This window comes from Lissotriton vulgaris, chromosome 2_1 (genome assembly GCF_964263255.1).
Source record: "Lissotriton vulgaris chromosome 2_1, aLisVul1.2, whole genome shotgun sequence".
NCBI lineage: Eukaryota > Metazoa > Chordata > Amphibia > Caudata > Salamandridae > Lissotriton > Lissotriton vulgaris.
Window position 1 is genome coordinate 751,565,312 of NC_141687.1, and position 18,436 is coordinate 751,583,747.

An 18,436-nucleotide genomic window follows, 5' to 3' on the forward strand; every position below is an offset into this window, starting at 1 on the left:
TACTCTGGAGAGAGCGTGGGTTTTTAACTTCTCACGGAGAACACATTATGCACGGAGAATTGGTGCGTGATCTTCTCAATGCGTTGCTTTGCCCAAAGAAAGTAGCGATCATAAAATGTAGCGCCCATAAAAAGATCACTGATGAAGTAGGAAAGGGAAATGCCTTTGCGGACAGCATAGCGAGACAAACGGCTATGTCCCGAGCTAACTTCCCCATGTATGTGACCAAATCCCAAGCAGAGCGATGGAATGATGCTAGAGCGGAAATATTAGACATTCAGAAATCAGCTACTGAATCAGAACTTGCGGCATGGGCAACTGATGGGGTGCTAGACGATGAAGGGTGTTGGAGAAGCAAAGACATGGAGAAATGGAAATTGCCTGCAGCTTACTTGCAAGCGATGGTCCAAATGACACATGGATTAGCGCATGTGGGAGCTCTTGCAATTACTCGATTGTTAACACGAGTTTGGGAGCATCCCGAGATAGCTAATACAGCCAAGAGAGTAGTGCAGACCTGTTTGGTATGTTTACAGCACAATCCTGCTAAGGGGACCCATACTCCGAAAGGAGGGTTCGTTCCACCTTCTGCACCATTCGAGGTACTCCAACTGGATTATATCCAGCTTGAGCGCTGCAATAACCTCAAGTATGTCCTAGTGGTGGTATGTGCTTTTAGCAAATGGGTTGAAGCCTTCCCCACGAAAGACAATACAGCGCTGACAACAGCTAAGGTTTTGCTCAAGGAGTACTTCCCTCGATTTGGAGTTTGCAAATTTTTGTGGAGCGACAATGGGCCTCATTTTGTCGGGAAAATTGTGGAATACGTGCTGAAGGGGTTAGGGATCCAGCAGAAGTTTCATGCTGTGTTCCACCCTCAGTCAGCAGGTCTTGTGGAGCGGTATAATGCTACGTTGAAACTAAAATTGGCTAAGATCGTGGCGTCCACGTCATTGAAATGGCCGGATGCTTTACCGCTGGCATTACTCTCTCTTAGATCAGTACCCCACTCTTGAACAGGCCTCACACCATATGAAGTGGTGTTCGGAAGGCCTATGAATATTTGGGGGTGCCCAAGCCGCGATTGATACATGATGTGCCTTGTATAATGATGAACGATTATTTGGCACGATTAACAAATGATTTGCTTTCTATTCATCAACAGGTTCGAGAAGCGCTCCCTGACAACTCCACTGGAGAGTGCCATGATCTTCGCCCTGGTGATCATGTAATGATTAAATCGTTTGAGAGGACGAACAGCTTGGAACCGAGGTGGCGTGGCCCGAGCAGGTCCTCCTGGCAACTCGCACGGCTGTACGAGTAACCAACAGGAAGCGGTGGATACACTCAACTCACTGCCGTCGTGTCTCTCCTGACCTGGTGAATCCTGCTGTGTTGACCGACTACAAAGAGATTCTGGATAAAGAAAAGAGCCCAGCAGTGACATCGGCCGAAGTTGAGGGAGCCTTCCCGGACCACACCGTTTCTGGACGAGAGCGCTACAATCTACGGCCACGATAAGAAGATTTATTTTTGGGGTTGTTTTTTGAACTGGTTGGTTACCCCTCCAGGTTTGTGAAACGGAAACCGGTAATTCCAAGGGGGGGGGATCAGTTTTGCCAAGTGTAGCGACACCCGTCTTGGCCCGGAGAAGAAAACAACGGCTACCTCGGAGCTCAGCACCGTATTTTTCTTTTTTTAGGTATAATATATACATATGTACATTTGAGAACTTGTGCATTTCCTGAACTTTTGAACATTTGAGACTCTTTTTTGAACTACAATCGAACTATGGCGTTGTCAGCATCACGGGATAAACGTATACTCGGTGCCATTCTTTTTGTTCTAACGATTGTGGTAATAGCAGTGATAGCCTGGGTAGTTGAACTTGTGGTACCTGTACGTGAACATTTTCTGCCGACTACCCCGGCTCCATCTGAACATTTTCACTTCACCCTGCCTTACCATGAAGAACGGCACCGACAAACTTATCTGAACAATAGCTTCATTCAGATCCTGCATCATACGCATAATATGACCAATACTTCAAATTGTTGGGTGTGTGGGATGTTACCGGGGCACCAGAAGAAAGGGGGCACTCCACTTATTCCACTTCCGTTCTCACATAATGGATCCTGCAACGCCTGGTACACCCTGCTCTTCACTTTGAGATGGCCAACCAAAGGGGGGGGTGCTTTTCTGTTTAAATAAAGTGTGCTACCATGATCGAGATGGGTATCCGCAAGCTGAGGGTACTAGATTTGAATGGGAAGAATACCGGCCTGACAATATCTCTGCCCCACGTGTTTACAGCAATCAACGTAACATAAATGTCTCCAGCTCTCATGTTATAAATGTCATTGCCACGAAAGCTGATCTATGTATACGTAATAAAGGCACGATTTCGGTTGGGAAAAGCGAATGTAATAACACGATAACGTTTGACAGCCCGAATGGTATATCATTTGTAGCATCACGAAACACGTATTTTATTTGCGGAACGAAGGGTTATCATCAGCTCCCTTTGGGATGGTTAGGTACTTGTTATGTATCCTTTGTACTGCCTCTTGTATTCATTGCCCCACCAATGTACCATAATGATTATATTTTGTATCACGATTTTATACTGAACCGTGTTAAACGTGCCGTTGTGTTAGATGACATAGACCAGACAGACACTGCTTTGCAACAGTATGTGGATTTTAATCTTGGACTGTTTTCATTTGTTGGGGCAGCTCTGAATAGTCGGAAAATACGGAGACTGACTCGTGTGGTTGAGGCAGTAGCAAATGACACTGCTATCGCATTGGGGAACATTACTGAGGAACTGCAGATCTCTAGAATTGTTACGTTACAGAACAGGATGGTTTTAGGTGTAGTTCTAGCCGACCGTGGGGGGGCATGTAGAATTATCGGAAGTAGCTGTTGTGTCTACGTGCCTGACAACTCACCATCCGTTTATGATGCAATTTCTAAACTACATAAAATTGCTGCAGAAATACATCCAGATAATGGTACTTGGACTCTCTCAGGGTGGTTCTGGTCAATGCTCACCACTTGGGGTTGGAAACTGCTAACGATTTTATGTATTCTTGTGGGGATACTGTTTTCTATATGTTTATGCATTCAATGTGGTCCAGCTTTGTGTTCTATGTGTTTATCGGCTTGTATACCATCAAGACGAGCTCTTGCTCATGACAAAATGATGCTTCATAAAGAAGTAACTCAAATAATGTTGATCGATATCGAAGATGAACACCCAGATTATGTTCACTATGAGGTAGCTTCAGCTGAACGCTAAAAGGGTCGTCTGTCGTAATTTGATGATGGCCGAGTTAGCGTTTAACTGTAGCTACACGTTTCATTCTTATATTGGCCAAACTTGAAAACGCCATTTTGCGTGTTACGGCGGCCATCTTAGATCATGAGCGGCCTCGTGGCCAGCATGGCCTTTAGTCCGTTGTCCGTACCACTGACCACTTGAGTTTGCCCAGCAACAGGCTATTTTTAGTAACGGTCAAGTCTGTACATGCGCAGTCCCCATTGACCAGTCACCCCTTAGGAATGTGTCGCAAACTGACCAGTGGGTTTGAAACCCTCCAATGAGCTGGCAGTGTTCCAAAACATGACCATATATGTCCATAACACTCTGTAATTTTGTGCCGCCTGTTCTTTTTATTACCTGTTAAACGTATAAAAGAGGGGGTCACACCGATGTTCGGTGTGATACTTCTTGCATTACCGAAGGGTGCTGTAGGAATGTACCACCACCCCATGGGGTCTTAATAAACTTGTTCTTTGCATTTTTCAGTTTCCGTGCCAACAGTTCTTTCGGTGTAACTGGGTTATCTTCGGAACATGTAGGCCTTGGGAACCCAATACCACATCTTGGCAGAAAACTACCCAACTTTTTAACAATGATAGTTCAAAATACCAAAACGTAGGAAACAATATGAGACAATTCTGAACTATATTTAGTGAATACTCTATGCGCCACTAGGAAGATGATGCCAAGCAGTGGCATCATCTACGATTTTGTTTACAGTCCACTAGGGGGTGTACCATTCAGCCCATATTTTCAGAGTTAGGATAGTTATAAGAAGACAATGGATACTTCATATTCAAAAGTTGTCTAAGTTCTAGAATCAGAGCAGAACTATAGATGTAATCCAGAGGCAGTCTATCCCTCGGCTACATTTCTATGAAGCTTAGTGCAGACAAAAATATGTGACTCCTAGTGCCCTTCCACACCAGATTTCAGTGTATTGACAGAGACAATGAGCCAACTAAACAGCTGACCTCCTCCTTGTATGATGTAAAAAAAACATCGTACCTGAGACATTATTACAGTTGTCTCTTCCCAGTCTAAGCTCAAAGACTCTGTGATTGAAAATATACAGCACAGAACATTGGTACGACCGTCCCACAGATCCACAAGACCAGAACTGGAGCAAGATCCTTCTCTTACCTCGCCTCCATGGCCTGGAACACCCTGCCCCTCCACCTCAGGCGATCCCCGTTGCTGACCCAATTCAGAAATGACCTCAATTCTGGCTCTTTGACTGAACCTCCCCGCCCAGACGGATCATCACCTTGAAACCCTCACGGGTGAGTAGCCCCGCGATATAAACTCCTGATTGATTGATTGATTGATTGAGTGTACAATTTCTATTTAGGAACCCAATGCCAATGGAGTTATTATTGCCTTGACAATCAAGTCGTCATCATTTTATTTACTTTAGTGTACCCTTCTTCAACTGTTTTCATACATGGTGCATGAAAAGGAAGAGCCTTTCTTTAAATGGTACCTAATTGTGGCCGGCGCTGTGGTGAGAAAAAGCCCCACAGTCCATGCTCCTGAACTCTGTGGCACAAAAATCATGTTTGACCCTTTGAAAATGCAACCTACCTTCATCTTCATCATCTCTTAAAAGTTCTCTTGAGTACATAGCCCTGCGAAGATTATTCCTTTCCATTGCAGCTTTTCTTTCGATAATAGTTTCCTAAACATAATAAAAAAATAACTCTGTCATTTTAATATAGATCTTTAATATATTTGAAAATAAAACTGTCTTTGTATCTAAAAAAAAAAAGACAAGCATCTTGTAAAGGCGATATTCATAAATTCAATTTCCATAGTGTGTTATATAGCTAGTCTGCTTTGTTTTTCTTACGTTTGCCCTGAAAGAGAACATTTAAAGGATGCATATTAAGGTGTTCACCTTTCTAGGTGTTCTTTGACATAAGGATGTTCGAATCCTCCAGCTATGCCTGTGTTGTTCCATACCAGGAGGAAGGTCATGTTTGTTAAATAACAACAGTCAAGCTGATCAAATTGATAGGAGCTGGCACAGTAAATCCAGGTCTTGAAAGCATATACCAGTCTGATCCAGTCAGAATCAGAATTCACTTCATTTGGCTGCAAACAGCCATAAAATCATACAAGACGTGCAAAAATATCAGTAAAATACATACCACATCTTAAAATTACTGTATCATAAAAACAGACAAATAAGATGCATACAATCATCTGTTTTGGGATAAAAATGACCAACAGTCTCAATGGAAAAAAACAAGATGAAATAAAGCCCAATAACAATTCATCATGTAGCAGCAATATATTAATTTAAAAGCATCGACCTCCTAGAGTGAACTGCGACTTTAAGAAATGAAGTCACCTATCACACGTTTCATCATCTGGTAGTGCTAATAAGGGGTGGTAAGCTTGAATACAGAGCCGTAAGTTCATGAGCCTGAGAAAGGGTATGAGAATTTGTTTGTATATATTTTATAAAATTCACAGAAAAAAAAGTAACATAGTTTGTTTATGCTAGTTAGTACATGGGAAATCTCTAAGGTCGAGCTGGGATTGGTGCCCAGCCAGATAACAAAGGGAGTATTTTACTGTACCAGCCGGAACACTGAACAACAAGCATCTTTCCCAGTTCTTATTAGTATTCTGCAGGTGGTTGGTAGAAATGACCCCGGGGTTAAGATATAGATAATATAGATCCAGTCACTGAGCAATGTTCTTTCTCTCCGAGGTGGTTAGTATTCTTTTGTTCATGAATTTCCTATGGCTGGGTTTTTAATGTGTATTTTTACATCATATGTTATTCCCGAGTTCCTGCCGCTAGTCTATTCTTCCCTTTATTATGATGAGGACATGAATTGCTGGCATGTATACAAAGGACAATGTCTCAACCTCTGCAGACTCAAGATGCTAAGGGTCCGATTACGATCGCGGGAAGACCACCACCGCCGGGCCGGCGGTGAGGACTTCCGGCCCGGCGGTGGTGGACTTCCAACCATCACCCTGAATATTCCCACCGCCAAATTAGGATGGTGGTGGGAATGGGAAAGGTACCGGGCCGTCCGCCATGGTCCCGCAAGGTGGTCCTTTTCCGCCCGCCTTGCGGGACAAGGTACTATGAACAATGGTGGCGCTGCCATGCAGGCACCGCCGTGTGCATTTGCATGCCTGTCTTTTTGGGCAGAGATTCCGCTGCAAAAACCATCCGCCGCAAAAAGACAGGCGGTAAATGCCATTGAGGGCTCCCGTGTGGGTGTGTGGGGGGGGGGGGGGGGGGGGGGGGGGTACTGCACGTAGGGTGTTATTATGGTACCTCCTACATATGCATGTACAAGGTGGCAGGCACTGCACGGTGCCAGTCACGTTGTATATACATATGCACAACATATATTTTTACATTGTGGCGGGTGCTGCCGCTCGTGGTAATGTAAAAATACAGGATGCTCCCAATTCGTATACCGAGACCGCCGCACCTATGGCGGGCGGTCCCATTTGCATCTGCGATGGCGGGCGGACTTTGTCCACCTGCCATCATAATCGGCCCCTAAGTATCTTATCAGTGGTTCCTTTAGCATGTAAACCCTTTCTGGTCCTGTAACTCAATTTTAATAATACGCACAGTAAGTATTTCGCGCTGTTGCCATCTTCAGCCATATTGAGCAGCAGGAAAATACTGGTAATATCAAAGAGTTGCTTGTTGTCACTTAGACCAAATGTTGGTGATAAACTGCATATTTGATTCTGAGTAATGTCATGTTTTAAAAGGCTTTTCTTAAGTTCACTCTAATTAAGTGTGAATACCTGTGCAGCGAGCAGTACTTTTTCATGTCCCGGCTTCTCCACTCTATATAGTATTTGACCCTTCTGGCTTTTTCAAGCCATTTAAAATGTACTCATCCGGTTTCCTCCTTCTCACACAATACAAATATTGCTCAGGTTGGATCACTCTCTCCACCAGGCATACCTCCCAGCCTGCCCCTTTTTCTTGCCTTAAACTTTCCTACCTCGCTGGTTTACCCACCCACAATTTCCCCTGCAGTCTCTTCCTTTCCAATGCAAACTTCTCCAGCCCAGTTCCTTCACACTACCCAATTTATGTCCACTCAGCCCCCTATTCTGGTCTTAATAGTGTCTACCGAGAAACTGTACATCCCAATTCTCATGCCAGCCCCGCAGCTGCTTAGCTATCTCAATAACAACTTTTCCAAGGACCCTTTGCCACTGCGCAGGGCTATGATTTACCGCCAGCAGCACAGGAAGCGGGATGGGGGAGGGATGAAGGGACAGTCATGGGAGAAGGAGGTGGGCGTTGTACTTTGCTATCTGCTAGTAATGGGAGTCATAGTTTGTAGTGCATAATAATATATATAAGCCTACCATCTAAGTTCTCTGATTGGAAAATTTTATTGGTATTATGGTTTGATTGTCAATTGTGACAAATGTATCCATCTAGCAATATTCATCAAAAATCATCTCTGCAACTCAAGTTCAGGGCTCTTACAGTGTGGGTCTTAACACATTTGCAAAAAGATAGTTGCCTAGCAATCAGTTGGAAACGTAACATTGTTTATTCACATTATGGTTTTATGTTATCTTAAAGGGATGTTATTAAGGGCACTAGCACCATAATAACTATTGGCTCTATGGAACTGAAGCAGAATAAACTGAAGAACTTAATTGCTTTCAAATAGGTTACATTTTTTTCCGAACAGCAGGTGAGGCTGAGTACATCTTAGTCTGTAGGAGGGGAATCACACAAGGTAGGAGCTAAAACTAAAAAAGGCTCATATTTTTGTTGTTCAGTGGCGGGGGGTAACCTTATTAAATCCATTAGGTACAGGTTTTGTCAAATTGCTAGGGTGAGGGAAATCAGGTTGTACCACTCCCCGGTGGGTGCTGGTTGCAAACAAGAGGTCTTGCAGATCGTGTTCCCACGTCCCATGACTGTAGCAGCGATGGGAAAGCAGAACCATCCCTGACCCTTTGATTTCTCTCTGCAGCATGGGGTCTTTGGTTTCTCAGGGAAAGCACAGCTCTATGGTGGTGGTGCTTGCAATTATCTCACGTCACTACAATGTTTTTGATTCTATGAATTTCATTGAGATGTGAGATCTGTGCAATTCAAAGACTAGGCATTTTATTCGAAACTGAGAGATTGAGATTTGCATATCTCTTAAGCTTTGAAAGACACCAAACAGCGATTATTCACCTTCATAAAGAGGGTAATGGTCCAGGATCAGAAAGATGTAGTTTCCTTAGAGGAATAAAAAAGTCCTACCAGTCATGCAAATTGAATATCTGACTTAAAACCCGTACTGTGACCCAGGAACAAAGAAGCTGCCAAGCACAGGCGGCACCAGCTACAATGACCCATCCAGAAAACTGAAAGAATGCTGGCTCAAATACAGGGAACTTGCTCAACGCATGTCTGACTTAAATAACTAATTAATAAATATTATTTAGCTCATATAGGCAATTCCTGGAACTCAGTTGCCTAACACCAAATACAAATTACTTGGAAAGTAGATTATAGAGGTGTCGTTGAGGAAGAGTGGCAGAGTATCCTCATGTATTAAACGTGGGGTGTTTTCTCAGGTTGCCAAATAAAAGATGTTTACTTCAGTCTTAGTCTCAGTTACAACTAACTGACCATTACTTGTGAAACTTAAGCCTTGGACGAGTTAATCAAGAAACAGTAGCTAGCAAACAGCTACACTTATAACCAGGGCACCTTCCTGCACATAAACAATAATTCATGCCGATTTGCTCTTTCTATATGTGCTGCAGAATGGAGCACACATCAAAGAGCAAAAAAACAAGGAGAAACATGTTTTCCTCGTATCGCCATTCTAAGACCTGGTATTACATAGCCTTAGTTTCTGGCACTACCCAGCATTGTAAATCTGGGGCAGCGTCAAAAAGCAATAGGTGGTGTGGTGAAACATCTACTGCAACACCTATTGCCCGCCTCTTTGCTGTAGCAGACTGAAGCGGAAGGCGGCATATTTACAAGGTGGAATTAAGTCACGTTAAGTGGTTTAGCGCCACCTTGTGGGGAATGGCGCAACGCCACCGGAGCAACAGAAAAATATTGCTTCAGTGGGGTCAGGGTCTTGTAAATATGCACCTTACTTTCTTCCGAGTCCCCGCCAGGCCACTTTAATATGGTGCCATTATCGTGGGCACTCCCCTGCAGGCGGTAAATTTAGGCTGGGGGGCAGATGTTAATTTGGCGTTTGGGGTATTCCCACCTCAGCGCCCTCCCAGAAGCAGAATCATTCCTTGCTGAACCATCATGTTTAGGCAATGGTAGGTGTAGGGAGGATGCAGGGCCCTCCCTGGGAGGTCAGGTGATTTTGTACCGTTGGGCCAGTCTCACCTAAGCCCCCCTGGAGCTGCATCAGTTGTGTGCTTTTCTTGATCCCTCTCCTCCATGGTCATCACCCTGAGGCTATAGGAGGCTGCTGTAGGGGGAAGAGAAATGGACTCCATAGAGACCAGGTGTTGTCACCTTGTTGAGGGCACCTGGGGATGTTTGCATAAGCCTCGCTGTAGGATCACCTTTCCTGGAGATAAAATAATTGGATGAAGTGTCAGAGCAGCTGACGTTAGAGTTCGGTTCGAGTCACGCCATCAGTTCAACATCCTGTGATTCTGGAAATAACTTAATCTATCTACCTAATATACAAAATAATTTGATTGTATGTAATGTAACTGGTGCTCATGTACATTGCTCCAGCACCTTTGGGCTGCGCTCACACTACTTAAAACTACAAAAAATAATAATATAAAATAACTGCAAAGATTCCAATGCGACTAACCAGATAATGATCCACCAAAGGGACGATCTGGGAATGTGGCCACTTTTTTGGGGCTTGCCAGAGCCTAATTGTGATCCCAATCCAACCCTGACACTTAGGAATGATTTCTGTGAGTTTAGGTGTGACTTTCTCTTGATATGCTACTCAATTTCTATGAGTATCTCTGATTGTGCCCTGGGCTCTGCTAACCAAATCTGGGATCAGTGCTGTATGTATATGGTAATTAGGTGTATTTACAATTGGTACGGGTGGTACGGCAACCTACCTGTAAGCCTCTACTATATAGTAGGGCATGTAGAGTTAGAGGCCCAGCATATTTAATGCAGATAAGTGCACTCTGTTGCATTATCTGCTGTCGTTTTAAAGGCAGCCCTGCTTGCATGCTGCTTTATAAGTAAATGATATGCAAATTCAACTTTGGAATTAAAGGTATTTTTCTATTTATTTGAGTTTTATTTAGCGCTGGCTAGACCCTGAGGTATCAGAGCGTTTAAAATAAGGTACAGCGAGTTGGGAGTTACAAAAATCTTACATAAGTTTCACAGTGATGTCCAAAGCTTCCTTTCCCAGTTAGAAAAAGATGAGGGGACGGGGCAGGGCTTCACGGGATTCTTCTATGGTGGACGGCATGACGCGTTTCGGCAGTAGCCTCATCAGATGCCTCCGTTGATGTACTCCCAAGGTTGTCTTTTCTTATTTTATTCATTATGCCCCTCCTCTGAAGTAGTGAGGGGCTCACCTGCACCGCATCTCGTACCTGAGCGCTCCTCCCAGTTCATGGTTAAGGACTGCATGCTCCAGCATGCAATTGATTCTCAGCATGGAGGAGTGCTCACTTCACAGTGATTACATAGTAACAACAAGAGTTACTAGCGAATAGCACATAAAGACACATGATAAAGCCACGGTAATACAGTAGTATGCATTACTGGTGATGAAAAGGAAAACAGGGGAGGGGAATACCGATAGACTCAAGGCAGGCAGGTGGGAGAAAGTCCGTCTGGGTGAAGCAAGCAGTCAGTGTGAAAGACAGATAAAACAAGTAGAGCCATGAAAAACAATGTCCGATGTCCGGCTGGGTAGGTGACGGACGAAGGGTGAGCCAGAACCAGACTCCTCTATAGCTGCATAGGACAGCTCCACCAGGCAACGGCCAAGGGTACTCGGTCTCCGAAGTAAGTACAAGCCATTTCAGTTTCAGCCCATGAAGCATCTTTGGAGTTCCATCGACGGTTGCAGTGCAGGTGTTACTAGGAAGTGCCGTCAGCCTCATCCTCCTGCTTGCCCCATGAGAGGAGAGGTGGAAGGGACAGCTCCAAAGGTAAGCAGATCGACCCCAATTCCCGGAAGAAGAATTGAGAGTCAGGCAATTGAGAGCAAGGCATTGTGGCAGCACTCCATGTGTCGGCGTTGATAAGGAATTCGGTCCCAGACCCAAAGTAGTTCCTCCCACTGTCTCAAAACTCTGACTGCTACACCCTTCTCATGTGGGCTCTCTTTCCTGAGGGGATGGAGTGATGGAGTCCTGTTGGCACAGTTTATTCAGGCCCCGCCAGATAGGAGATGCCTCTGCCCACCCATTAGCTTCTCAGTCTCTGAGCCGCCCTCCGGCTCCTCAGCCGATGCCATCTTGAGGTCAGGCACTTACCAGGGAAGGACAGGCACTCCGGAGCATGAAGTTCTCGTGCTCACCTTCAACAAGCGGCTGCCACTGATGTATGGGATCCTGCTGTTTCTTCTCCTGACTCCGCCCACTGCCAGTGAGTCCTCCAGGCAATCAGTTCTCTTACTGGGCTGGCCCAATCAGGGAGCCCCCCATTGCTCACGGCTCGCTCCCGCTCACCCCAGATGCCACCAACCTCAAGGTCATCATTGCCCTCTGCCTCACGGTGCCCCGCCACAACCCTCTATCTCCAAATTCAGGCTGCTCCTCGTAGTTTGGGAGCCCGAGATCACTCGTAGGCGTGGTCCGTCATTATAGTGGTCTTCATGCTGCACGGGTCTCTCCGTGACCCTCTCCCATTGGCAGCTATTCAGGACCTCCTGGCGCTCCAATCCTCCTCCGGTGATCCCACTACTTTCAGCTTCGCCTCGGGGTGATCTCTGATCGGTTTAAAGCACCGCTTCCACTGCTACTACGGGCTCAGGAATGAGCCGGTCAGAATCAAGTCAGAGCAGCCATGATGGTGTAGCCTTTGGTACTTCCAAAGTCTTAAACTACCTTATTTTTACATATAAGTCACCCCTAACATAGGTGGGCCAGGGGTAGGGAGCCTTGTCATTATAAGCAGAGATATAATAACATATATTTTATACGCCCCAGTGAGGGAAAAAACTGCTAATTTAGTTTTTCCCCATTGTAGCACACTGGCACCATAGGCTAACATGGGAATTCTTTGATAAAGTATAGAACTTTACAGGAGCCAACTAATAACATTCTTCAAAGTATTAAACAACTCACCAAGGTTAGATTTATTATAACAATCACAGGAAAAAAAGTTATAGAGCTTTCTGTTCTGATGAACTAAAATCCAGACTTCCAGCAGCCTTACTTGATTGGGCAGCCTTTGGTAGGCTCAGCCAAACTGTCCTGATGAGATGTGAATCTGATGGGAGTAGATTTGCACGCTGCAGAGTGAAAGGCAGGAAGGGGTCTGGGTAGCCAAACTGGTGTTCAAAGAGGGAATTATAGCTAGGACAGGACACAGGCTCACTCCCACTTCCAGAACCCCTAGCCAAACAGGAGCCCAGTAATTGAATTAGCAGAGGGGCTAAAATCCAAAATCCATTTTGGATTTTAAAGGAATAGTGCTCTCTGGGGCAAGAATATTCCACACTTAGGAAGAAGTGGTACTACCAGCGGGTGATGCCCTGCACCCCTTTGTTCAGGGGTGCCCCTTGCTTGTCATCGAAAAACACTGGATAAATGTGTGGGAGCTGCCCAGCAACTCAGATCCCTGCCTGAAACTACAAGAAAAAAAGGAAAGACTAGCCTGCTGGAATGTTGGCCAGGACCAAGAGCTTTGCACTGTGAATGACTGCACCTGCTTCAGACTTTGGAAACTACAGCTGTAAAGACTTTGCCTTGCTTTAAAAGAGGGGGAATGGACTCCCTGAAAGCAACAGTTTAAAAGAGTTCCACTTGCATCATCTCCAACAATAGGGAACCAGCTGTTCACCTCTAACTGGAAACTTTAAATTTGTCCCGATCAATCGTGGCCAGAAGTTCCAAATGGCACTTTTGGCTTTTAGGCACTAGAAAGTGTTTACTCTTTCAAAATTCATATCTCCAGTTCCTTACATTAGATTTTTGTCATTTCGGTGTCATTTTAATCATGAGAATATTTTGTATTGTTGTAAAATGGTGTTAGATTGTAATTGTGTGTTGTGTCTTACTGATTGAATGTATTGTTTTTTTTAGATGCTTTACACGCCTGTCCCCTGAGTTAAGCCTGCCTGTTCATAGCTAGCTACCAAGGGTTGAGCTCGGGAATAAATTATTGAGACCTTGAATGGTTCTTATATTTTAGTTATGGCCTTACACTAGTGGTAGGTATCTACCTACGCCTGCTAATAAGCCACATTTCAACTGTAACTAACACAAACTCAAGCATGAAAGCTCAGTGAAGTAGCCCCTTCTGCAGCAGCTGAAAGGCATAGGTTCTACTGAATAACAAATATAACATCTAGCTAGAAGGAAAACTATTGCAGATGGTATCCAACTATAAGTACCTGGGACATTATATAGATGATAAGTTATCCCTTCGTGACCAGAAAAATTACATGACACAGCGAGTGGGGCCTTAACATTTGCCTTCTGGTCATTGGAAAAGAAACTCGGGGGACCATCACTAAGGTCACTCCTGTCGATTATAGCCGCCAAAACACTGCCAACCTTATCTTACGCTAGTGCTGCTATGCATGGGAAAGATTATGTGATTCTTAATAACCTGATAACAAGCATTTACAAAAAGGTTTTCCAACTCCTCATGACCGCCTCGCCAGCACAAATGTGGCTAGAATTATATAAAGGTCTGGCACTGGATAAGACAGAACGCAGGGGAAAATAGCCTTACAGAATCATCATGGTTGAAACTGGAAAAGGATAAAAAATCACGGCTAACCAATTTTTGGACAACACACTTAAAGCAACTGATACCAATGATCTCTGAATAAAAATATGCCTTTTTCAACATTCAAGCTAGCATCAAATAAAGCAGCAAAATGACATTCTCTGATATTGAATAAAAGCATTTTATCCCAAAGATCCCAATTGTGGAGAGTGATTAACAACTACAAAGTCCTTAAACCTGTAGCCTAGATTCTACATTCTCAATTCACATAAAAAGAAAACTATTGGCACTGCGGTTTGGGATGTTCTCCACACTGGCTGATGCACTGCACTGGAAGCACATTGAGTCAAAGAAATGCCGTCTTTGCGGCAATCAAAAAGAAGACCTTCTTCATCTCATATGTCACTGTAAGAAACTGCAACCAGCGTGAGTCACCTTCTTAAGGGGAGCCTTCTTGGATAGAGGAATAAGCTTCTTTAAAACTGTCGTCATTAGAGGATTGGATCCATCCAACCCCCAAATGAACCGTGAACTGATAACGTTACTACGTACCCATGACCAAGCAGTGAAAGCAGAAGTACCTCAATGAGGTTGCCTTAACAGGGGAGGAAAACTATTCCCACTTGCACCTGTACAGAGAAGGAGATGACATAGGCGGCCATCACCGATTGCCTGAATTAATAAAGTGGACCCCTTTCAGTAGTATTACCAGTACAATTTTGTTAGTTAAGGGACTAAGGGCCCGATGTAGGTAATCTCATTTTACTGATTACTAAATACCGAATTTTACTGATATTTAGGAATCGGTAAATATGATGTAGGTAAAAAAATTGGTAACATTTACAGATTCCGTAATATTCCTTATTACCGATTCGGTAATAAGGAGGCCCATAGGAATGAATGGGAAGCCATTCACTATTACTGATTCGGTATTTACCGAATCGGTAATAGCGGGAGCATATTCAAGGGTGGCAGGGTGTCACATTGACACCCTGTTGCACCCCTGAATCATGCATGTGTGCACATGTGGCGTGCATACATGCCCTAAGCGCATGTATGTCTGCCACATGGCACCTTGAAAAAAGCAAATAATTGCTTTTTTAAAGGTATTCAGTATTTACCACCAACTTGTAGTTGGTGGTAAATAACGAATCCTTAAAGCAAAAATGCACTCACTTAAGTGCTACCTACATAGGTTTTAAGCAATCGGTATTTTACCCATTCCTTAAAATAAGGAATCGGTAAATTACTCAATCCTTATTTCCAGCCTCCTACATTAGGAAGGGCTAAATACCGGTCGGTAACGGGAAATTCACCGATTTTTGGCCGTTACCAACCGGTATTTAGCTACCTACATCTGGCCCCAAGAGACTTACTGATGTAACCCATAGCAAGGTTGGAAGTAAATAACTAGATTGACACAGCAAATGATTATTCTTATCACAAATGCACTTTATTGCTATTTTAGCATGCTCAGTGAGTAATACAAGGAAGTATGAGTGAAGTTGTCACATGTTACACACTGATGTTTATATTGGTTATTATTTTATACAGCCCATGATGATTTTTATTCTATAAAATGTTAAATTGCGTTTACATTTTCGAGAATAGGATGTTGTCCTATGTAAAATTGTTATGGTTTTAACTAACTATAAAATAGACTAAAAGAATTATAACAGAGCTTCATGGGACTGCTAATACATACAAATTAAAAGATTGAAGCATGGGGTGTGCCTTTCTTCAGTGTATTAGAAGCAGTGGAGCCAGTGCTCGGCAAGCAAGACACCAACTTCTTCATAGTTATAGCTACATATGCTACTCAATCCTGTGGCATGTGGGCCATTTCTTTAGTTGAATTTGGCCCCTTTCTGCACCACTTGAGTAACCTGATCTTCCTTCCAAGCTGCCTCTATTGTGACTGTCACCGTTAGTAACCCTCTTCCATGACAGCTATGACTCTTCCTAAGTTCTATCACGCAGCAGCAGCTCCGAACAGGACTATTTGCTTTTGGTCATCAACCAGTTTAATTTCCTATCCATGGGTGCTACAGGGTACAACCAAGAAAGTTGCAACTTTGTCTAATTCAAGGGTTGTAGTGGAGTTGGCAAGAAAGCAACAAGATTCTGCCACTGCCCTAAGCAAGGGACTTCATAACATCAGAGGATCAAAAGCACACGCCTGAATGCATGATGAATGAATGATGACTACAGTAATACGCCTAAAAGATAGACCACTGGGAGACTAAAAGTTTGACAATAACCTTGTCTGCTACTAACTCGAGTAACAGCCTGTCTAGTATGATAACTGAAGATGTTCAGGCGCCATTGGTAAAGTGGTAAGAGCACAAGAAGAACAAACCTTCTCCAGTTCCTGGTCCTGACGATTCATCAGTGTTTTCCAATGATCAAAGAGTTCCGGATCTGATTTCTGAATGTCCTTCAGCGTTCCCTCTCGCTGAATGGTACCGTCTTTCATTGCTATTATCTACAAATCCAAAAGATATACAGAAGAAGATGCTGGTTATGCTAAATATCTTTAAGTGCTTATTTATAATTTTTTAAAATAATCAGGCTTGTCAGACTCTGGGTTGTTAATGTAATGGTTTAGGTAGCAACTAAGGAACTAATCATGGCATACAAGTTCCATTAAAGTGCCTGATTCACAAAGGTTAAAATTACACTTTAGTATAAGTTCATGATTGTTTGCTATCCACGAAGAGATTGAAGAGTAGTATCTTTACAAGTGCGGAGTCTCAGGCACATACAAACATTGGGCTTATTCACAAAGGTAATCTTAGATATTTGGTTGAAACTTAGACCAAACGTCTAAGTTTACAACTTTGGGAATTCACATAGGGCATTTACGAGTAGTATCTTTATGTCCACGCTCAGACATTCGTCTAAGTTTACCTTTGTGAATCGTACCATAGCTCTATTTTGGAAAGGGGCGACCAATCGGTCCCCCCGAACGTATGGTCGAGTACCACGATCCCCCCGGGAAGCCATCTTGGGCGGGAGGCGAGTCTCGGCTGGTATGCCCGAAGCGGCGTAGCCGGGGCGCGCCTTTTTCCCGCCCTAGAGTGGGCTGGCCTAGACACCAACACGGCCGGGCACGCCCTTGGAGGCAGGCGGGGGCAGGTTCACGCCCACCCTGAAGACGGATAAAAGGAGCGGAAGCCAACAAAGCATCCTCTTGTTCCTGTGCTCTGAAGCTGCACCTCCCCGCTGCACGTGAGCTCGAGACGGAACGAAGAGCAATTTTGAGCGTTGTAATCCCTCTTTTTGTCTTACAGATATCCCGTCTAAGAATGCCCAAGAAGGTCGGAAAGCGGGTCGGTACCGAGGAGATGCTCCGCATGCTCATGAAGGAGATAGCCGATCTGAAGAGAAAGGTGGAGGCTAAGGACGGGGAGGGAGGACCGAAACGGCCTTTACAGGGAACAATTCCCGGTGGAAAGAGCAAGAGGCCCAGAAGGGGAGCACTTGGGGGGGAGACCCCGGTTCCCGAAGCGCCACGAGAGGAGCCAACCCCGGCGCCAAAGGAGGGGAACCCAATCCCTGTGGTGGTCACCCCTGCGAACAGGGAGGATATGCCCCCCGAGTTAGCGGCGCAATTGGCAGCGTGGTTGGGAAACGATAGCGAGGGCGCCACGGCTGACGACGCCCGGGCAGTGATGAGGCAACTGCGGGAATCTAGGGAGGCTGCGAAGACTCCATCTCCTGTTCCCCCGCAGGTCCCAGCGGTTGGAAGTACAGCAGGCCCAAGTTCGGCGACAAGCGTGGGGTCTACTTCAGGTAAGCGGCCATTGCCGATTGCGGGGGGGGACTCTGCACCTTCTCGAAAGGAGAAGATTGCCCAGCACGTCCCACTAGAAGTCAAGGAATTGATTTGGGCGGACAAATATGTAAACATGTTTTCATTGCTTACCGACCATTACGAGATCGAGCATGTAAAGAGTCAAAAGGAGCTCATGCATCCGAGTGTTTGGCGCGCTAAAATGGCCGCCTTTAAGGTTGATGAGACCATTGGTACTTGGGGCAGAGCGTGGGGAATTTTTACTTCCATCATGGGGGAGCGCAGACCTGAGCTGATGACCGAGTTACCCATTTATCAGTCACGTATTATGGAGTATTCTGTGGCATATGGGGGCAATCAGTGGTTCTGCTATGATAATCTGTTTAGAAAACCTAAGGAACACAACCCGTTGTTGTCCTGGGACTGTTACGAC

The 18,436-nt window shown here is 44.6% G+C and overlaps 1 protein-coding gene across 1 annotated transcript in view; it reads right to left on the reverse strand.

The window, feature by feature from the left end:
* ABCC8 (ATP binding cassette subfamily C member 8) overlaps positions 1-18,436 on the reverse strand; it is a 1,237,886-nt gene that overhangs the window by 382,699 nt on the left and 836,751 nt on the right. The window contains exons 23-24 of the mRNA XM_086954145.1: positions 16,567-16,692; positions 4,910-5,003 (exon numbers count right to left, since the gene is read on the reverse strand). Coding sequence (XP_086810271.1) covers positions 4,910-5,003; positions 16,567-16,692 — 220 coding nt within the window. The remainder of the gene's footprint in view (positions 1-4,909; positions 5,004-16,566; positions 16,693-18,436) is intronic.